Below are 23,340 nucleotides of genomic sequence, written 5' to 3'. Positions count from 1 at the left end.
TTGACGGAAGTTTTGGGATTTTTTTGGTGTGGAATTCTAAAAATTATATATATAGTGTATGTATATACATACCTAACTTTCACATCCTTTAAGTGGCAATTATGCCCTGTAGCCAGGCATTTGTTAGTAGCTAATGACTGGCTGGGGTAAGGAGGTTATCTCTTACTCTTTCTTGTTTAGTCATTGACTGCCAACAGGTGCCAAACACATCCACTAGGGAACTACTTTAGAAACTGTGGAGAAATTAATTTTTCCAGAGAATCTCACTGCCTTAAAGCCAATAGCTCTAACTTTGAATAGTCTCACATCTCCAGTGACTATCAGCTTGTGCAGCCCTACCCCTCCTATTTTCCATTTCCCCGTATAATCTCCTACTCACCTGTCTTTCCTCTGCTTTCACCCTCGCTGCACTCCCCTCCACCCCACCCTTCCCGAGGTCTCCCCGCAGGTAATCTCATTATCACTAATTACCACCGGAAGAATTGCAAAGGGCAGCGCGACGCTCACGCGAACTTTTCCGAAGGCTGCGCAGGACCCTTGACGGCCTGCCAGGGGTACATCCCTCCCTTTCCCGAGGGCTCCTCTTCCCTCTGGGCACCGCACGGGACCGCGGCGGCTGCGGGGCCCCTCGGCGCCGCCAGGGGGCGCTGTCGGCCCTGTCACGGCGCTGCGGGGCTGGGGCTGTGCAGGGGAGACGGGGCTGCGAGAGGGCTCGGGGCTGTGCGGGGGAGCCGGGGCTGTGCGGGAGAGACGGGGCTGCGAGAGGGCTCGGGGCTGTGCGGGAGAGCCGGGGCTGCGCGGGGCAGCCGGGGCTGTGCGGGAGAGACGGGGCTGCGAGAGGGCTCGGGGCTGTGCGGGAGAGCCGGGGCTGCGCGGGGCAGCCGGGGCTGTGCGGGAGAGCCGGGGCTGTGCGAGGGCTCGGGGCTGCGCGGGACAGCCGGGGCTGCGCGGGGCAGCCGGGGTTGTGCGGGGCAGCCCGGGCTGCGAGAGGGCTCGGGGCTGTGCGGGGGAGCCGGGGCTGGGGAGAGGTTGTGAGAGGGTAAGGCGCTGTGCGGGGCAGGGTAGGGGCGGTAACGCTCCGCACCGCCCGCCGTGAGGGGCGCGAGCTGCGCGGAAAGGGCGATGAACCCGCAGCCCCGCACGACCTGCTCCTTTCCGGGCTCGCTTCCAAGAGACAGAGCAGTCCCAGCGCGAGTCCCGCTCACGCCTGCAGCCCCCGCTGGCAGCGCTCCCTCGCTCAGCGTCCCTGCCCCTCTCTGGGGTGCTGCGGGATGTTTAACCTAAGCCGCCTCTCCCGCAAGCTGCTTTTAACCCTGGCGCGGAGGCAGCAGCCCAAGCCTGTCTAAAAGGCGTGCGGCGAAGCATTCCCGCACCCGTCCCAGCACACGCGCGCACTCCCGACTGGCCGCACGGTCCATCCCGCCCCCTCCTGCTCCTGCTCGGGGTCGTGGCGGAGCCGAGCGGCTCTCCCTGTCCCGCACGGCCCCACCTGCCCGCGCCCTCCCGCCGCCGCCCCGCGCCCGTCCGCGCGTCCCGCGGGCACGCCCCCCTGCACGCCCATTGGTCGTCGCGGCGCCGCCGGGGGGCGGGCGCGGCGCTGATTGGTCGGGCGCGCCGTCAGTCAGCGCCGCCCGTCAACACACGCGCGGCCGCTGTCACGGAGCGCGGGGCTGCGGCCGCACTTCCTGCGCGCCCCCGGCACCGCCGCGCCCCGCGGGCTCCCCGCGCTGCGGGCACGGCCATGGCCAGGGCTCCGCCGGGCAGGGCTGGCGCTGCCGCCGCGCCGTGAGCCGTGCGCCGCGGGACGCCCTCCGTGCCTCCGCCCGTGTGACCCCCCCGCCCTCGCAGCGCCCCGGAGAAGTTGACACCGCTGGCGGGACGATGGCAGAGGCTGCCGGCGGCAGAGAGCAGCCGGCGGCGAGCCGTGCCCCTCCCGACGCCGCTCACCGTGCCGAGGAGGAGCCCGAGGCAGCTTCACTGGACGCCCCGGCGGGGACCGCGGGCAGGAGGCGGGAGCGCCGCAGCGGCGTCTCGGTCGTGGGCACCGCCGAGCGCTTCCCCGGCGCCAGCCTGGGGCCCGCGGCAGCGCCCGACCCCGACGTCTGTCTGCTGGAGGCGGCCAAGGCCACCCCGCGGAGGAGCAGCATCATTAAGGTGAGGGAGCGCCGCCCCGCCAGCCAAGTTTCCGCGGGTCCCGCCGCCGGGGTGCCCGCGCTGCAGCCGCCTTGCGGGGCGCCCCTGCCCGCGGGGGAAGCCGGGGCGGGATGCGGGAGCCCGGCGGGGACGGGATGCGCGCACCCTCCGCGCAGGTGGAGCGGCCGCTCCGCTCCCCGGGCAGCGCTGCCCGGAGCCCCCAGGGGAAGGTGGGACCCGGAGCGAGAGGCTGTCCGGGCTCTGTGCCGGGGTGTTGCTCCCGCCGCCCCGGGAACTGTCGGGTCCCACCCGCGCTCCTGCGCGACCCGTGGATTTCGCAGCAGGGCAGCTCCCGCCGAGTTGTAAAGTTTTTTGTGTAGCAGCTCCTATCTGTTGTCATTTAATATTTATGAAGTACCTGGAGGCAGAATAAATAACTTCTACAGCGCTGGATTTCTTTGCTCTTGAGTAGCAAAATATGCAGTGTCACAAATTAACAGGCGGTGAGTTTGGAGACTGAATGTAGTACAGATTGCTACGTGTGTTTAGCACCCTTAATGTGAAATTAACAGGTCGGGCGTGATCTCAAAGCCTCCGCCTCAGTTACAATCTGGTAAGGAAAATGGCATTATGATTATGTTAATTTTTTTCCGGTTTAATTTTTAAAAATAAACTATGTAGTTTTGAATTAAGTGGTACTGCCGTGCAGGTACGTGGGCTAATTGCTCGTTTCTGAGGACCCGATGAATGAAGTCTCCTGGGCAAACTTAATTTAGCATATGGTCACACGTGATCCTCTTGTAGTGATTTGCACTTGGAAGGAGTCAGGAGAACACTGGAAAATGAGACTTCACTTCTGTAGATGTGTGAAGGCACTGGGCAGAGCTCTAGCTCGAGGCAGGAAGGAAGAACACATGCTTAGCTCTTACAGCTTAGTATGTCTATTCAAAGGAAGAATAAGCAAAGTATTTGCTTTTTGCATTTTATATCTTTAACATTCAGAGGAGACTAAAGTAGGTAAGTGCAAAAGAGCCTCGAGGATCATTTGCAGGTTTCACCTTGAAATATTAACCCATTAAGCCCAACAAAGCGTTGAAGGGTGGTTTTAGTCCTCTAAAGACTGATGTGATGGAAGTGCTTCCAGTCTGAAGTTCCATAAATGCTTTACTAAATCAGGACCAAAGTTCTTTAACTGTACTGGCATGGAAAAAGTATTTTCTCTTGGAATTGTGTGAAGGCTTCAGAAACTGAAAAAACAGTCTTGGATTGCAATTAAGAAACATCATGATTTTACAGACTATACCTGTTCTATCATTATTTTACAGACTATACCAGTTCTATGTGGTAGACACGTTTTAATCTCATAAATAATGTATAAATGTTATTGACTGGGTAGCCTTTTCACTACACGTTGATAACTTAGCAATACTACTGAGAGTGATAACGATCACCTTTCTAACTGAAGGAAATTCCTTCACATACATCCTAGGATGGTGTTTATCAGGAGAGAGATTTCTGACAGAGATAAGAAAAACTTAATGTTAAACAAGGAACTGGTAAGGCCTAATCTGAAATACTGGGCAAACTCGGTTTCCTCTGTTTAGGAATGATGTGTTCAGACTGGAACAGGTGCAGAGAAGGATAGTGAGGATGGGCTGATAAGGTCAATGAATTGAATACTGTATGAGGGAAAACTTGATTTGTTGGACAAAAGCAAATGGTGCCTGTGCATAGATCCAGTCTGGAGACTTGAAAGCTATTCCAGGCAATGTGAGGGTCTGGAGGTGTCTTATTATAGAAATTAAATTAAAAATACCGTAATTAATCTTAATTGTAGTTGTTAAGCAGATGGATGAAATTAGGTAACATGGCTGTGTCTGATAGCAGGTTCCTGAGGCCCCATACAGAGCATTGCCTTTCTTGTCCCACAAGGTTTTCTCAATGGTATATGAAATCAGTTTTCCTATGGCATTATGCCAGGAATAGGAAATACTTATAACTTGGGATATGAATTAAATAATTTACTTGTCCACATCTTTCAGGAATTTGTGACTTCCTAGGACATTTTCAGAAGGTGTTACATGCAAGTTTTAGATGAAATTAAGATAAAAATCCCCCAACTTATTTTATCTTTTTCTCAGGACTTCAACATGCAGGGTTTGTGCTCAAGCATAGTATGTTTTGCAGGGGAATGAATTTTGCAATGTTGTATTGTTTTTATTTTAATTAAAAAAATCTGCATGTTCATATAAATTTATAGTCAAAATAGTATTCCATTACTTTCTTTAGAGCTGATCTTTCCAGGTGAAAAATGAGGCTTCAGAAAGCAAAGGAAGTTACCCAGTAAGGACACGCTCTTATTTTGCAGGAGTTGAACACTCTTGCCTTGTTTTCCCATTTCTCTTCTGTCTATTTAAAGGTGTACTTTAAACATCAGTGATCTTGCTCAATTAAGCAGAATGTTAAAATTCTGTAGATTCAGATGATCAAAGTACACTTTTAACAGCATTTTTTCCCCAGCTATCTTTTAGAACTCAGGAAGTCTCAAGGTTAGCATCTGAGCACGCGGTTCCAGTGGAAGCCAGACTTGCTTACATTGGAGTGTTCTGGCACCCACAGTATAACTGTGAACTACAAAGACTGAACAGGGACTTGCTTTGAAAACCTTTCCTGCAGCAAATTACACTTGGCAAATACTGCAAGTAAAATATGAACCCTTCTAGATAATCTTCAGTGCATTCATATGCTCTATATTTGACTTCAGAAACAAGAGAACTCATTTATATAAAAAGAACAAGATGTAGCCAGAATATTTTTATTCCCATTTTGCTTTTCTGATGTTCACAGCTTTGTACATTGAGGGAAATCTAAAATAGGATTCATGAGTAATGGTTGTGGCCATTCTTGTGTGTTAGAAAATTTCCCCAATCTGTGTGCATTAGTTATTTTTTTAGGGTTTGTGTTTGCTTTTTTTTTCCTAGTGCAAGGAAGAGGTAAATGGTCATTTTTACTGCCGAACTGGAGCAAAAAAGGGAGTTTGCCATGAGCAGCCTGAAATCAGCAGAGTACAATGCTTGGGAGACAACCATAGATAAATGGCAAGAGATCATAGAACTTGAGCTGTTTTCTAAAGAGCCTAAAGATGGACCATGCACTGACTAAATTATTTGCCAAGTGTTTCTTTTTCATTCTTCTGAATAATCCAGGGCCAATTGTTTGCAAATAAAATATTAATTGCAACCACTTCTAGGCCAGGAGAGCAAAGACAGTGCTTGAAGAACTGAATTTCTTCTTTCTTTACTTGTAATGCTTTGCAAGCCCTTCCTGTGGGGGGTTCTAAGCAGAGTTGACTGATGTTGTTTTCCTTCTGGCATGTTTCTTCTGACATTGCCATGTACAAGCATTTTAATAAATTGGTAGGAAAGCTGTGTAATTTGTTACGTAATGCCTACTAAAATATTTTGTAACTTTCTACCAAAATATTTTCTCTGTCAGTTCTTATCAGGCATCTCTGTGCTTTGTTTGCATGCAAGACAAACTTTTGGGACCCTGTGTTTATTTTGTTTTCTTCCTGGATCTTTGTGTCAAGATACTGTAGCAGATAACGTGGCTCTGTATTGCTATAGTAGCAACAGGCTGTGCCCATGAGATGAAGTAGCAACTGCAGTCAGACTTCAATTCAATCACAGTACTCTGAGACCTTTCACTGAAGTTCTTCCAAAGGCCATTTGTTTGCTTTGTGCAGAGATTATTCTTTAAAAGCCAGTGAGATATCCTTGCCCATAATATACTACTAGTCTGAGAACTGCAAGGATTAGTATTTTCCAATTGAATTAATCAGTGGAAGTGTATCAACATAGCCAGCTGTCTTGTTTCAAGACTTGTATTTATCCTAGTGATGATCCTAGCTTAAAAAAAAACAATCTGCAGTAAAAAATTGAGACTTAGTTTCTTTCAGTTTGTGTTCTGAAGTGTGGGGACAGAATTTGTGTTTTAAATGCATGCTACATCTGTCTATGCAACATGACTATTTAAGACTTTTTTATAAGACAGTTACCCAGGACTGCAATGATTCTCCAGTAACTCTTACACAGCTTTTTGTTGGGGCAGCTTAAATTTAGACACTTGATGCTTAATAATCTAAAACTATGATTATGTAAGATTCATTAAAGCTGACTAATTACTTGATAGTTCACTGGTGATTTTTATCACAACTGCATTCTTTGACATATTCTTATGCACCCTAAAAAAAGAGGAGAATATTGAGGTGCAGATTAGATTAAATGATGCAGTAGAGCCTAAGAAGGTATTGAGAAGGGCAAGAACAGCATGTCTAGCCATGCAAAGAGGGCCACAAAATGAGTAATTGATTGTGTGGATCTGGAAAAAGGTAACTGGTGGGGGATATTTTCATGTTTGTAAATTCCCAAACGTTGTGGAAAGAGGGAACTGATACTCATTCTCTCTCACAGAGTGTGAAGTCAGGAAAAACCCAGTGATAGTTCTTTAACAGCAGGTTTAAAATACATGACAGTATTTTCTGATGTAGCCTTGTGATTAAATCATGCACTATACAGCCACAGAAAGCTGTGGTAGCCAGAAATGTAAATGAGTTTGAGCACGTTGAAAACGATAAATTGGTGGAGAAGAGCTTCACAATGCACCAAAAGCATCTGGCTTAACAACTTCCTAAACTGCAAGTCGGGGAAGCCACAGCAGAGAATTGATCACTTCATACTTTCTTGCTTGTTGTGTCTCTCCAGGCATGTACTCTGTAGCTGGGATACCAACCTAGACTGACCTTTATCTGACCCAGTACCTGGTTGTTAAGAGACCCAGGAAACTGTTTTCCATTACTGCCAGTGTAAAAATTTCTTAGAAAGGAAAAGAATCTTGTTTGTTAATTTAGTTATTTAAAATTGATTTTTGCTGACTTTACGAAAGAGCAGCAGTTTGGGGATGTTTTTTGGATTGCTGTGGCACAGCTGTTTTCATTTTCATACCACTTCACCTGTTATTCAATACTTCACAGTTTTTTCATAAGCATCTACTTAAGACAGGTTTGACCAGAACAGGTAGTGGTTGTAGATCTGCTTTTGTCAAATGACTTATATTCAGCAGTTAATGTCACTGGATGGTTTTTCTATGAACTGTGGCATTTATCACTAAGATTCCCACAGAGGGCAAGTAGGTGTTTCATACTGGGTTTAACCTCCACATCTTCCCTCTTTGTTTTTTAAACAAAGCAACATTGGTAGATCTACTATGGCTGTGCCTAAGTTGGTAACATTGTAGTGAGAAAGATTTAGGTTTTGTGCAATTTTTTTTGTATGAAGCTGTTAATAATAATTATCTGTAGCAATGGAACCCACTATCTATAAAATAGAGTCTCTTACTTTTGCTGCTGAACATTTTATCATGTACCTTGTGCCCAAGTCAATCTATAAAGTAATAGTTAAAGGTTTCTTTCCATTTAATTTTGAGGAATTTTTCATGTTTTAGGCTTCCTGTTTCTGATGGTTACATTTGCCTCAAAAAATACAGCAATTCTAATTCCCAGGCATCTCTGCACTCCAGTAAAATGTTACTCAAGTTAACCTCTAATCAAGGAGAACTTGGGGTCTGGCTAAAAGTGTCTGACTGGTCGAAACTAGTACTTTATAAACACCAAACCCAAACAGCCCACAACCAGAACGAACTGCTTCTCTTAAAGTTTGGAGCAAACTTGTCTGTTACACTGACAGCTGACTCTAGAGCAGTTTCCTTGTCATTTAGTTCCACACAGAACATAATGTGACACATGACTAGTGATGTCACTAAGCATATGGGTAGAGATGCATAAATAGCATTGTGTTTGTGGTATCTTTCCATACAGGTTCATAATAGCCAAGGTGATCCGACTGTCTTGCACTGCAATTACCATAAGGTGACCTTTCCATAGGATAGCAGCAAGTCCAGTGGTCTGCACACACAAGTCCTGGCAGGTCTTTTCAGGAAGTTGTTTGATAGATTTTCTAGGTGAGAGGTAGGAGCTGTTACGGTCAGGAATAAGAGATGAAGGTGGTGATACTGACTGATTTGTTTTTAAATTGTGTGCATGAAGACTATTGTGCAGAAGTACATAAATAATGATGTAAAATAATGTTCTGATGGAATAATGGCACCGGTGGGTAGAGCAGCATTGGAGCAGGAATGCTGCTTTCCACTGTTTTCCAAATGCATTAAGCAGCTGTTGGTAAAACAGCTTTCATATCTGTGCAGAGATGCAGGTTCTGTTTCTCATGCTAATATCTTATTCATTTTGTAGTTCTGCTGAGATCAACGCCATCTGTAACAAAAATGTTTTAATTGAGTTAATGGTATATTTTTTTCTGTTCTTCCCTACAGTGGATGTGAAAATGCAGGCAGTCACTGTAGGACCAACAATGTATCTGCTGTGGTGAAACATTTAGCTGATCATGCTTGTAAACTTAACATATTTTTTCTTTCTAGGGTGCACCTGGTAGGTGTAATTTCTGGTAATAGCTTGGTGATTTTTCTAAGAAATGGGGAATACATATATACACACACACACACACACAGAGATACATACATATATATATGTCTCATGTATATTATATATAACTTATATATAACTTTTAATTACATGTGTATTCTAGCTTTTTTTTTCTTCTTACCGATGTGACTTGGGATTTTGACATGCACGACTATTTAAAAACTACTCAGACTTGATTGCAAAATTAAGTTCTACAAAAGGCTAAATGCCTTTCTAAATACTATAAAAAGTTCTGAAGACTGATAAAGATCTTTGTATGTGTATGTTTGGAAATATATTTAAAATCAAAGCTTTATTCCTAAATCTTAATGTATTGTAAGTATTTTGGGATTTGAAGCCTGCTTATGTAGAATCCTGTCTTCTGGAAGGATCTTTTTATGTCAGTTTGAAGTGATTATTGAGCCCTTTCCTGAAACGTGTTCAAATTACTCAGGTTAGTGGAGTGTCTTCCTTTAGTCATGATTTGTTGTTAATGTGTATTTATGAAGTTGAAAGTCTCTGACCATTCAGACTGGGTACGGGCTCTAACTTAAATTAACTGAGGTAAAATATTCCTCCTGTTCCAGAGCCACTTACATCAACAGAATTGGCCTTGGGATTGTTTTAGGCAGCATGCATCAGGTAATGTTATTGTGGCATGCCTGTTTAAAGGTGTGTCAAATCCTAAAAGGTAACTGACACCAAAGTATTGCTACTTTACTACTGTACCCAGTGGTATAGTAGTGAGAAAAGATATTCTAGATGCAAATATCTACTGTGAAGATTTGATTCTCCTTCAGATCTGCATGTTCAAGAAAGTACTGACACTCACACCATGTCTTGGATAATCCTAGCTAAAGCAGCCACATGAAACATTCATGATGTTCATACTGATTCATGCAAAGTGGAAATTTGTTGGAGTGCTGCAAAGTTGTCATATATTGATTTGTGTGTGTGCAAATGACTACAGAAGAAGCAGGGTATAATTAGGGCTCAAAAAGAATTTATTCTGGATGTTTGCTTTGGTAACTTGAATAAGGCTTCTGAATGGGCAATAAGAATCTGTTTGGTATCTATTCAATGTGAAAGTGGCCACTTTATCACATACCTTTCAAATAAGTCTGGAATCAGCTCAAGTGTAGTGCTTGTAGTTCACTATTTTGTGAACCCAAAGTCTGTCAAGCTAATGTTGAGCAGTGATTCTCCCAGTGTCATTTGGATCTAATTACTTGTACTGTATTATAAGTGGGCACAGCATGTTTTTAATTCATTAGACTGTTTTGATGGATTGCTAATCTGTTTTGATTGTAGGCTACAAAAAGTTTCTGTTATTTAGCTCTTTCAGGTATTTGGATGGGAAACACAACAAAAAAGGAGTTCCTTAGGTAAAATGCACGGTGGCCTTGTGGTATGAAATGCCTGCTGCTTATGAAAATGTGGCAATATCCACCTTGCTTTTCTGTATACTGGTGTACCTTTCTCTGTTTGGTGTTGATGCATTTCCTGGAAAGTGTGTCTGTTTAAAAACCAAACCAAAACAGAAACAACAGTCAAACAAAAACCTCTGCCAGGAGTGCTGATGAAAGAGATTCCATGAATTAAGGAAATTCTGTAACACTGGATCCTCCTGCGAAGTCAATACATTTTGAGGAGTATATGTGCTTTAGTGACTGCATGGGAATGTTAGCTATACCAAGCTTGCAAGGAAAAGGCAGGAAGTAAATAGCAATAGGAAGTAAAACTTGATCAGGATTCAGGTTACTCATTCTTGAGTAACCGGGAAAGCCTCAGGACAGAGAAGGGTGAGAGCATGTCTAGAAGCTCAAGTGAAATTCAGAAAATTGGATGGTATGTAATCTGAATGCTGCTGGGAGGGGAGGCTGCCATGAGGAGCAGGCAGGGCTGAAGCAAAACCGGGGAGCCTGGGTGGGAGATTGGGCAGTGGAATCAGGAGTCAGCCAGGAGGGCACAAGCAGGGTAGGTAGGGGTGAGGTGAAAGATCAGGACTCAGAGGAAGAATTTGGAACACAGCCACGGGGATCCCATTTGCAGACCCAGCACTGAGCTCCCCTACAGTGAAAGTCATATAAGACAGAAAAATACCAGTTTGTTGCCTGAGCTGGATTGCTCTGGATCATTGGTCTCCTGGACATGTACAGTACTAGAGGTGTGGAGGTGTTTAAGGGCAGTGGCAGCTGAATGATGTAGAGTTTTGGGGTAGAGTGGGGAACCTCTACCAGGGCTCAGGGTGGTTGCCAGGAGGCCAGAGGGTTTTTTTGCTGCAAGCACTCATGGCAGCTCTGGTTGAGAGAGCAGGAGGAGGATGATGGAGGGCTGCCTTCGTCCTACTCTTGTCATCTTGGTAGTTGAAATTGATTCCTTGCATCCCTCTCTTCGTGAGTGCAGCTTGCCACCTCTTTGGGCATCACATACTAAGCTTTCCACGCCCCCATGGCATACCATTGTACATTAATATAAGGGTGGTCTTTTATTTTCATTTTTCTTGTTGTGATTTTTTGAGAGAAGAGATTCTTGGTGGATTCTGTCAGTTTTAGCCAACTGTTACTATTTTCATAGAAGAATAAAAAGCATAATTTTTCTTAACATTACATTTTTCTCTCATTGCACGAAACACATTTTGAGAAACACTTATTGTATATATAGATGAGTTCTGGGTTCTCACATTTAATTTTTTTACAAGCTGTAATTTGGTTTGGAAGACCATGTGATTTTATTTTTTTTGTTCTTTTAATTTAATTTTATGACCATTTTTATGTATATCTGATTAGAAGTTGCATTTGCTCAGCTAAAGGGACTGTCGAACTCTGCAAGCTACAGCTATCAGGAGAGAGCATTCTGAATGAATTACTGTAAGACCCCTCCTCTTTTTCCAAATGAGTATATATAGGAGGTTATTTAATTAATTTACCAAATGTAATAGTTTAACAAAAGAACTGTGTTCCATTGGAGTTTGATACACCTCCAGGCTACCTCATGTAAATACTGTAATAAAAATTTCTGTAAGCACTGACTAGAAAAATAGACATGGGAATTCATGAGACATATGAAAAAAGGCTGTCTGCAAACATTTTGTGTTCTGAGGTAGGTGGAACCCAATCCCTTGGGCTGCCTGGAAGCTGCGCAGCCTCCAGTGGGAATGCTGTGCCAGAGCTCTGCTGGGGCTGGCCTGGCTCTGTGCTAACACCCAGGTCTGAGTGTGGGGGTAAAGACAGGCTTGTTCTTGGACACAGGTATGGATGCATCCTGAAGGAAGTCATGTCTTCTAGTGTTATGTAAAATTGGTTGTACTTGAGTATGATTTGGAAATGCAAGTCATAGTATTCACAAAGCCTGTGAATTCCTTGCACAGAGTGTTGTGATTCACAGTGGCAGTTGCTCCCTAAAGCAATGCAGATTTTCAGTATAAACACAGTTTTTACAGTCTCTGAAATCAGTGGCAATTTTCCTATTGCCATCAATGAAGAAAGCATTGGGTGGAACACAAATAGCCAATCACTAAACCCTGTTATTTTACTTGAAAATTAAATTTTTCAGACTCTTAAAGACTTAAAATGTTGTTAATTTTGTTATGCTGATTCTACTTTGAGCTGGGCGAGGTTTGTTTGTCAAAACTGTATTACTTGAAACCTGAACAATGATACTGCTGAAGAATGAATTTTGGGGGATTGTTTCTAGATAAGTTATTCTAACTAGAAGCACAAAAAAGACTAAGTTGTTATTAGAACTGAGGGGGAGAACAAAAAGATCAAGATAACTCACAGCAAGTGCATTTGTTTATTCTTGGCTTGGCAGTGCTGCTGTGGCATCTCTGGGCTGGAAGCATGTTAACAATTCCATTCACATTCAATACTTCTTTTGCTGCATCTTCCTGGATGAGAGGGAGGTACCTCCATGTGTAGTAGTGAGATACACTGCTCTGATGGACAGGAATAGTGCTTAGAAGTAAATAATTTCAGTAGGCTGATCTAACAAATCAGAGCCTGTTCACAGATGTCAGAACATTTTCCCAATACCCTTGGTTGCCTCAGAGGAGTGTTCCCTCTGACAATACCTCCCAACTTTGAAGACTTTGGTTTTTTTGACCAGTATAATTATTTAAATATGTTATATTCTCATCCTGAGCATAGATTACATAGACCAACCCAGGGACATGGTGTCTTTCTGCAGAAGAAGCTGAGTTGCAGCAGTAGATGGGGGAGGATAAGCAAGTTGGCCTGGGAGAGTGAGATGTGAGTGGCCTGAGCAGCAGGCTCTGCCTGGGCTGAGTAGCCTTGCTGGGAGGGCATGGATGTGGGAAGCAGGTAAATCTTAAGTGATAGGAAAAAAGGTTGATTTAATGAGATGAGATTAATACCCTCATTTGCATTGATCAGTGTAAAGAGTGTAAATGTCTTTCACTTTAAAGATGTTCCATGTGAGACTGAAAGAGGAACAGGGAGCATGTTAAGTGAGGCTACTGCAAAGGAGTGCAGAGAAGTGAGGTGTTGGGAAGCTGCACCTTGTTGGTGCCTGCTTGCGGCAGCACCTGTGGTGTCTGGAGAAGAGAGCAATGTTGTTCCTTTTCAAATAATCAAGACTTGCATCCTGAGAAGTAAAAACCCTGAAGCTTAATACCATACTTGGGTCGTGGAGCGGTACCTTCCCTTCCAGATATGGAGCACTGTACATTTTTCTTTGCTTTTGTAAGAAAATTGGCATATAGCTGGTGCCTGGCACCACATGGCCCTGCTCTGCAGAGAAACCCTATACTCGCTTGAGACCAGCTTTTAACTTCTCCAACAATACACAGCTCTCAGCTTGAATAAAATGAGCTATATCTTACTGCAAGTGCATTTGGCATAGCTTTTAGAAATCTGAGGATTTGAAAGGAACAGTGTGGGCACAGTGTTCTGTTTACTGGGAAAGATTGGCTTTATAACCTAAGAAGGCTGCAGTGTTTTTGTTCTGTCTTGTTTGGACAGTTATGAGGCAAAAGACGTGACCCTGCTGAGGCACACCGTTCATGTGGTGTAGGTGTGGTATAATCCAGAACATTGTATTTCATTTGAAATGCCATTTACTTTGTTTACCTATCTGTACACCTACTCAAGGATGGCAGAATGTCTCTAACTTGTGTTGTGGCATATTGCAGCCAGAAGCACATATTGCACAGTTCTCCAAATATCATTCAAGGAAAGCACTGAAGTGTTTGTGTCTGGATATCTGTGTGTTCCAAAGAACATCATTCCACTTGCTCAGTTTATCTTTCCATCCATCTATGTCAGCTATACTGTTGAATTAGTAAAATAGTACATGGATTTTGGGCTTTTTTTGGTGTGATGGTTTGGCTTTTTGTTTGTTTTTGTTTTGGTGTGGTGGGGGTTTTTTGTGGCTAGTTGTCATGCCTACCAGTATTTTTAGTGGCTGTTCATAATGCATTTTCTCCTCAGGAGCCTTGTACCTTTCCAGTTAGGGGTTGATATCTGAATCCGTGAGGAGCATTTGGATATAACATTGCATTACCCCTTTGGGTGTATAATGCTACAATAAAGTAATTAATGGCAAATAGGGAAGTAAGTTATATGAAAGAGCAATGTTGTGGAAAAGATGTAAACACACTGTATGTTTATATAACTTGATATCACCAGTTGCTTCTCAGTCAGGAGACTTGGCTACTCATTAATCTGTACACCAGATTTTGCTGCAGTGCAGAACTTGAAGATTTCTTCCCTCTATTATGTTTCTGAAAATACTGTGGGTTTTCTTTGTTTCCTTTGGATGTGATGGGGTTTTTTTGTGGTGGTGTTGTTTTTTTTTTTTGTTTAGTTTCGGTTTTTGTTGAAGTTGTTTTTTGTTTTGTTTTTGTGTGGTTGGGTTTTTTTTAGCGTTTTAACTGCTGTGTGTACAACGCATGTTGTGGTTGCTGTAACCAATGCATTAATATTTAAAATATTAAAACCCAACAGATTTAATAATTTAAAATAAGAGATTTTACTACATCAAGAAGGTGTATTTGAGGTACCGGTCACACTTGGCTGTATTGGTAGTGGCAGTTCCACTGCAATTACGATGTTAAATCCCTTCTGAAAAAGGCTGGAGAAGCTGACTTTAGGAGCATTTAAGGCTCAAGACATCAGGGAGGTATTAAACATCCTTCTGGAAGGACCCGAGATGGCTGAAGACATTACAAAGCTGTTAAATGAGCTTCTAATGATGTCAGATGAGCCACTAAGAACCCAAGAATGCCAAGCTTTACTCACCTTCTGTGATGATTTAGTGATCAATAGCAGTAAAATAATCCAGGCAGTGCGCTAAGGAGAATTGCTACTTTTCTCAAGTGGTTCTTTAACTTTTAAGATAAGCTTCATGGTGTTTCCAGTGCTGATAACGATTAATGCTTCCTCTGCTGTTGACTGCTGTAGAGTTTGTTTCTTGGTGGTTTATATACTTTGAGAAGTTTACCACTGTCTCTCCCAGCAGGTCACTTCCAGCCATGCCTAGTTGCTTAATTAATTGAGTCATTACTATAATGGATTCGTATTTAGTTTTACAAATCTGTCTGAGTGCCTTCTTCCCTGAGGACACCACTGTACATTTTTTCTGAGAGGTGTGAAGAGGCAGAAGCAAAGTTCAACAGCCAAATAACTGCACCTCCGAGCGTTCACAGAATGGAAAGAGAACAGCTTGTGAAACAATTCCATCCTCCTGCTCACTTTAAAGCATACTCTGTGTTGTGAAATAGGGCACTTTTAGGGGAAGGACTGTTTGGCCAGAGGAGAAAGCAGAGCTTGCAGAGTGTTAAGTGCAGGATCTTTCCCGTGTAATCCTGTATAAATAATCTGCTGGGGAAGGTGTTTGTATTAATTACTGTAGTGTGTACATGAAGCCAAAATGCATGGTGGTAGAGTATCTATTATTGGCCAAATACAGGCAGATACAGGATAGTATTGGAGTATCTATTAATACAGACTGCAACAGTTGTGATGGACCTACAAAATCTTTCCCTTGGGCTGGGGCACAGGGAAGGGGAAAATGGATCATGAATCCAGTTCAAGTGTTTTAATGAAATTTCTTGTGTAATTTTTTTCCCCTGTAAACAAGAGTAATTTATGTGTGAAAGCTTCTTCCTGGTTAGCCATACGTTGTCCATCTGTGAAGCCAATGCCTGGTGTTGAAGGTCATGAGCAGAGGAGCCTGGCACCACTGAATGTGTCTGCCAGCTTGGGGGAATAGGCTGGATGTGTAGAACATGGGAGCAGAGGGGGAAGTTTGCAGTGGGACTCAGGGAGGCCTTGACTAAGTATTTCTGACCTTTGCCAGAGTCTGCTAGCTACTTTTAAACAGCTGCTTTACCTCATTTTATGTCCAAATACTTTTGCTCTTTCCTGGTTTTTTTTATCAATCTTATCTTGCCACTTAAAAATAGGACATTTTATTTTTATTGCGAAGCAAATGGTCATCAGTTAATGGTGAAGATCATTAATTACATTGTCAGGTGAAAAAGCACACATCTGCAACCTTTTCTCCACATAGTAATGGTGTTTGCTCCATGTGTTTGATTTATGTCTATGATGCTTTGAAACTCTTGTTGTGATCAGTGTTTTCTAAATGGCCAAGCCACAGTGGTGGTGTTCATTCTGTAAATATTCACCCAGATTTTAATTTTTTTCACTTGCTCTCCACCATAACCTTGTTACTGTCAATTCAGAATCTACCCCTTGATTTTGGTCTGTGCCCTTGCCTATACTGGGAAATTCCTTGGAAAAGGGAGACAATTTGTCTGAAGATGTAAAAACAACACACAAGAGTCCAGATTAAATCCCATTTGACAACTGTCAGAAAAAACACCATACTTTTAGTTTACCGTAATTGTGAATCCCTGCTGAGTGTAGGTTCATCTTTCAGTAACATATGTTAAGACTGGATACATTTAACTAGTCAGTCTTTTATTTGTGCTGTCCCTGAGTAGTTCAAAGCTAAGTATTGAGCCAGTTCTTTCAGTGTATTTGGGGTTCTCCCTGAGATCACCTTGCAGCACATTTAGTAGGATTTGCTGAAACCTGTGGGAGGGACTCACTGCAGGGCTAACACTGAGCTAGTAGGAGTGACAATATCATGTTGTCAGCAGACTTGTTGAATGCTAGTGTGTTTTGGTTTGGTTTTTTTATCATGCTTTTTAAAAGTCGTGCTATGATTGACAGAAGTATGGAGCTGTGATTACTTGTTTCTGTAAGAGACTCTACCAGTGTCCCAAGACTCCAGAATAAGGCATGAGATAGTTTTTCCTTGCAAATTAACTCTGGGTCATGTAGGAGTTATTGTGTTTATATCTTTTACTCCCATAATACTCTTTAAAGCTTTACTATTTTTGTTGCCATGATACTGATAGTGATGAGTCTTTAGTTCACATGCGTGACTGTAATTTCAGAGATGAGAACTCCATACTTTGTCTTTTTGGGAAGGTAAACAAGGTGTTGGACAAAGAAGATAAAGCACTTTATGGCCATTTAGCTTTAAGATTGATGGTAAAAGAAAGGCAGTGCAATAGAAGTTTGATGGTGTTTTTTATTTGTCTTCCCCAAAAGCAGTATAGTTACAACACTGATTAAAAATAGTATGTTGGAGAAACAAATGACAAGGCACAGAAAACACAACAAAGAGATTATTTTACTGAATAGGAAAAGTCTTTGAGATGAAGGAGTATTGCTCTTCTGAAGGATGATACTTTCAAACCACTGCATGAGAACAGAAATTATTTTTTTTCCTTCTCCATGCAGCTTTGAGGATGTCAGATATTTGTCTAGTGTTTGCTGTCAGAGAGGTTAAAGAGGACATGATGTCCCTGGTGCTGGGCTGTTTGGCTGCAGCCCCAGCCTGCACAGCCAGCCTCCCTCTGGCCACGGCTGTGCAGTCAGTGTGATGGGATGTGGGAATCACTGCTCCCTTGGGAATAGCTTTTACTGAAATTGGCACCTTTGTCTTAAATATAACAAATATTGCTTGTGGGACAAGTTGTTAGTTACTCTTATAGCATGAGTTGGTTATAAATTTTAGTGTACTTATGTCTTCTTGTCTTTCTGCAAGTGATCCTTCCTTCCTGCATAAAAAGATGGAGCTTATGTGTACATTACTCTCCCAACCAAGGGCAGTCCCGTGGTGTAAAGGAGAGCACTCTGGACTCTGAATACCAAGCACCTGAGTTCGAGTCTCAGTGGCACCGTCCCCTGGCAGTTCAAAGCCTCCCTGCCATCCCATCCTGTCAGATCTCAGATGCTCAGCAGGGTCAGCCCCAGTTAGTACTGGGTGCTGTGACAGTCCTGAGGACTTCCCTGTCACTGTTCAGGCTCGCTCGGCTGTGCCAGATGGACCTCAGGACTTAAATGGTGGGGCCAGTTCTGTGCACGCTGTGCCTCACCTAAAACATCCACTGTGCAGGCTGGAAGGGCACGTGGGGAGAGCCCTGCCCAAATCTGCGTTCGCCAAGTCTGGCCATACATACTCTCCCAACCAGCATGAAAAGCTGAAGAGTTCCTGGAGACTGGTCCCAGGTGATAGTCAGTATTCAGATTTTGCTGGAATGTGTCCTGAAGCTATTTAGGCCTCTTATTTTTCCAGACTGATGGAATCCCTTTAGCCCCAGAATGTTCCTTTTCAGTGGAATAATGACCCTCACTTTGTCAGCTTCATTGTTCTTTACCATTTTTCTGAATTTTGCAATGCTTGAAGCAATTTCACTGTGGGGTTTGATTGGCTCTGCTGGAGCGTGTGTGTTCTTGCCAGGTTGGATCCTTTTCCTTTGGACTTGCTCTCCCCTCCTGGAGCTGCTGTGTATAGTGTGGCAGTGTGACAATCCAGGCAGGTCATAAATAACTCTTGACAGAGGCCTTGCTATAAACTTAATTTCTTGGCTGTTTGGAAATCCATCACTCAGGGAACCAATCCTCTTCCTGTCTCATGGTTTTAATTTTGTTTCTCAAGTCTTAGCTACTCACTTTGTTGCTTTTAAAGGAAGTGTGTGTGTGTCCCTTTGCCTTTATTTTTTTTTTAAGGATTATGATGCCACTGTAAAATCCCACTCTCTGTGAGGGAGAGGGTTTCTGCTGGTGTGCTAAAAACCCAGGGAAAGGATGGATCTGAGGCGAAAAAGCATTTCACATACATATTCTTGATTGCCACTTCCTAAGATTGAGACCTCCAGCTACAGTGTAGGGAATCAGAACTGCCCAAGATTTCATTCTTTCCTGCTCTGCCCTGTAGAGTTGTATCAAAGATGAATTCAGTTGCCTTCCTACATTCACTTTGGAATTTGCCAGCACTGTTAACACTCTGTTGTTTTGGAAAGAAGGCCCCAAATGGTGTTATATTCTACGGTCCCATGGATTATAATTTCTGACTATAAGGAAAACCCCTACATTGAAAATATTTTCAGACTGGAATTAGCCATACTTAAATGCATGAGGAAAATAACTGAAGGATACAAGCAGTGTTGTGCTAATCACTTTTACAGGAAGCAATGACAAAAGCTGCAGTGATGGAACAGTGGAATGAGGTATTTTAATCATATGTGTGAGAAGTGATAAAAAAGTCTCAACCTGCAGTTTTTAGTAAGGGAAGTAAAATTTCCTGAGAGGTTTACTTTGGATACAAATTGAAAGGGATTTCAAAATGATCACTTTTGCAGCCAAGCAATAATAGAGGCTACTGTTACCAAAAGGCAGCAGTTATTATTCTATTTTAAAATCTGTGTAGTTCTGTTTTATTTTTCAAATATATCTTGTTTTATAAGGTTAGAACCATGGGAATGGAAATTTGCTGTCTATGAAGAAGCTACTTCTGCTGCTTTTGCAAAATACTTTTACATATGTATTTCTATAGAAAAGGTGAATTACTTTCTCAAAACTCTAGACTTTCAGGATGGTGAAACCTCCTTCTCCCACTACAGGGACTGCCAAGGGAAATATTCATGGTGTTAGGCACCAAATAGCTGTTTTTCTGGTTAGTGCACATTATGTATTGGATATAAATTTAAGTTTTGCCATAATTTACAGTTTCTGAACTGGTAACCTGTTTTATTCTTCTAAGATTCTTTTATTTATGAGGGGGTCTGTTGATACAGAAAAATCAAGAGTGAGCAATTCAGATCTATATAAGATCCTGTGAGACTGAAACCAGCTAAGAATAAACAAAGTCACAGCTGCTTGGAGGAGTTGGCAACTCCCCAGAGGTTCTCATGGGAGCTCCTCAGGTTTCTCCCAACACACTGGAGGGGTTCTTCAAAACAGTTAGGAGAAGTTCACCAAAACCTTGGACTTGTGAGATATGGTTTAGAACCAGTGGAGATTTGCAGTTATATGGTGTGAGGTTCAATTTAACCAATTGAATGTAGCTTTATATAAACCGTGTGTAGTGTGTAATAAATTGGCATTCACTCGATCACAATGGTCTGTGTGTGGTGTCCAGTTCCTCTGCTGTTTATTTATTGTTTACTTTAGGGGTCTGCTCAACTGAAAAAACTTTTGTTTTAGTGGGTTGTCATGTCTAAATAAGATTGAAAAATAAACTCATTAAGAGGTGTAATCAAAAGGTATATGAAATGCACTGAGAAGAATATGTATGTTCTAGGTTGCAACAGGGTTTGAGTGTTGAACTGACACTCATAGCATGAACTGATTGAGGCAAGAAATAACTATAAATCATATTCCTTTTTGGTTGTAAGTTTTCTTCAGACCCGTTTGTGCTGTGATGCTACGAGCCCATCCTTTTCCTGCCTTGTGTCAGCAGGGCCCTTGGTAATGGCCAGGTGTGTGCAGGTAATTGCAGGGATGTGGCTGAACATTGCTGGGAGCCACATTCTGCCTGGGCCTCCTGGAGACAGGAAGGATTCAGGGCAGTGTTTTCCCTTTAATCACTGCTTCCCATAGCACACATGGGAGAAGTACCTGGTCTGGGTATGCTGCCTGAAGCCAGTCAGGTGTTGAAATGGGGGAGTGAAATATCACACACGATGTATTGCTCTTAATTTATTGGCATGTACCTGGACTTGTCTGGAGCAGAGCTTGGCGGAAGTGTTGACAAGGTCCAGTAGAACCAAGAGCTGAAACAGTCATATTGTGAAAGCTTACTACTCCAGATTAAATACTGTGCTTTGCAGGTTTGTTGCAGATATGGATGGCCTTGAGTAGCAAGTCATCCTTTGTATGTTTGCAGCAGACCAGCATGCTTTGCCATTTAAGCCTATATACATTTGCAACACGTGTTCTATTTTTCCTACATAAATCAAAACCCGGGTCTGGAAGGTACAGTTTAGTGTGAGTAGAAGTGTGAATTGAAAATTCTGCAATTGAGTGGTTTAGTTTCTTCCTGACACTTGTTCTTCTGAGTGTTTTTGCATGAAAAAGTTCTGATTTAATTTGTCTTTTAAATACAGGGAAATATCAGCTAAAACAACCCCCTCCAGAAAAAAACCCCTCCAAGTCTATTGCAGTAATGACATAAACTTGTAAAAATACAAATAGAATTCTCAGTTCTTATTTCCTTTAAAGAAGCAAAGGGTGTGAGCTTTAGCACCTATAAAAAAGTTTTAACTGCTACTTTGTTTTGAGTGACAGAGCTGTAACTGTGGTACTTGTTATGAAGGTGAGTTATTCATAACTAACATCTATTACTAATTTTTGCCACCAGAATGTTATTTAAGGCAAAAAAATTCTCAGCTCCCACCTCTCATTTCTAGTTACCAACTGATTTTTTTTTATTTTTTTATCTAAGTGGCCATTACAACAATTCAGGTAATCAAGGGGATGTATTTTCTGGAGGAAACTGTGTTTTCTCATTTCTAATTACCGTATTGGATTGTGTAAGGAAAAGCTCTGCAAGATGCATATTGCAGAATACTCTGGGCACAGTTTTCTTGCCGAGGTCCAGTTGCTAATGCTGTTTGTGACCATCCTTTTGGACTCGCTGCCGATGCTGAGGGGTTTGTAACTTCTGGCAGGGTCTCTGCAGTTCCCTGCTTGGGTGGGGAGGCTGTCTGGGATCTCTCTTGGTGCTCTGCCTCCTGCAGTGGGACAGTGAGCCCTGCTGAGTGTGAGACAATGTTCCAGGGAGTTGATGTGAGGAGCAACCTTAGGCTCTTACGGGGAGGGACTTGCAGTTGTAACCAAAGAATGCAGAGCCTGAAGATGTTGCTGTGGAGCTGTGGGGGTGTGGGACAAGGCATAAGACACTCTCCCACCTCTAATTTTCAGAGGATGTTTATTCAAAAGTGTCATTCCTTATCTTTCTCACGCTACTTCATTTTGCAGTGGCTTATAATGACCATCACAACTGCCTTGGTTTTCTCCTCACTAGAGTTGCTATGTTTGGCCTTGCTACAGAGTTCATGGACTGAAGTGTCCTTTTGCTCACTGTTCCTCCAGATGCTTTGTTTTATGATAGCCATTTTCTGATGATCCAAGCCTTGTAATAGTTGAATCTGTAAATATTTTTGTTTCATCTTAAGCAGTGTATTACTTGAGAACATGTTATGGTAGTTTTTCAGTTCCAAAGGAAACTAACATGCTTTCCCTTTTTTCCCTGGGAGCTACAAAATTTGAGAGGTCAAATGCAGTTGCTACTGTAAAGCAGTGTGGAAAACCAAGGCACTGACTGGCATGACCATTACATTAACAGTATGGGATGGTTGGGAACAAACACTCTCCCTTGGGTTAGTTCACTGGTAATTTCTTTCTTGTCCTACAGAAACTATTGGGTCAAATTAGGTTTAGATGCAATGTAACTCCTCACAGTTATGATTTGGGTAAGATACATTTTAGTTCATTATTTCATATTAAGATATTTTAAAAATCCAATTAGCTGAAAACACGAGGAAAATTATTTATTTCTTGGTTTAACTTATAAATGAAAACTGATTGTTTCCTTTTTTAGTTCTTATTTTAAAGAGGGTGACAAGGCCAGCTTTTCTTATGCTGGGTGGGACCTTCCTCTAAGTACTGTCTCGATGATTCTTCCAAGGCCCAGAGAGGTTTCAAAGCTGATGGATGAATTATTATTTCCTCTTCCTGTCTTTAGTTTTTCAGTTTTGTTGTGAAAGGAGGAAACATAGATAACTGCAGGCTTGGTTATAAATTAAATACTTCAGGCTTTTCATGGATGTTTTTTGTATTAATATATTCATATTTAGCAAAACCTTGGGTTTTGGCTGTGAACCCAAGAAAGACCTTTAAATGATTAGCTGGGCCTTATGAGAGTGTTTTTACAAAATATTTATGTATGTTTACCAAGATGAATTGGAGATTCTGTTCAGAGGATAAGTTTTTTTGGCATCAGTGAAGAATAATTGCTGCTGTGCTGGAGAAACCTCAGGAAAACTCGCTCTGAAAGAAACTGCTGGATCTACTCATTGTAACACACTTCTGATTGTCTCCTCATCAGTCTCTCATTAATGATAATGCTGACACCTTTACAAATATGTGAAGCAAAATAGTGTAGGGCAGCAAAGATCTCCCTGCTTTGGCAGATGATCGCAGGTTCTACCTTAGTAGCAGTGTGTGGCCTTGGCAAGAAAGCTAAGCCTGGGCTATTAAATTGTGTTGCTATTACGTAAGTTGCTATAAAAGTCAATTTAAAGGATAAATTTGGACCAGGCAAATCTTTTTAAGGAGGCCACTGTTGTA

The 23,340-nt window shown here is 42.7% G+C and overlaps 1 protein-coding gene across 1 annotated transcript in view; it reads left to right on the top strand.

The window, feature by feature from the left end:
• Nucleotides 1–1,639: 1,639 nt before the first annotated feature.
• Nucleotides 1,640–23,340, top strand: part of PLCL1 (phospholipase C like 1 (inactive)) — a 192,265-nt gene continuing 170,564 nt past the window's right edge. Inside the window, exon 1 of the mRNA XM_071562554.1 lies at nucleotides 1,640–2,154. Within this exon, the coding sequence (XP_071418655.1) occupies nucleotides 1,882–2,154 (273 nt within the window). The 5' untranslated portion in view covers nucleotides 1,640–1,881. The remainder of the gene's footprint in view (nucleotides 2,155–23,340) is intronic.

The sequence above is a fragment of the Pithys albifrons genome, chromosome 8, assembly GCF_047495875.1.
Source record: "Pithys albifrons albifrons isolate INPA30051 chromosome 8, PitAlb_v1, whole genome shotgun sequence".
Lineage (NCBI taxonomy): Eukaryota > Metazoa > Chordata > Aves > Passeriformes > Thamnophilidae > Pithys > Pithys albifrons.
Note: the sequence above shows the minus strand (reverse complement) of the source record. Positions and strands in the feature narration are given on the sequence as shown.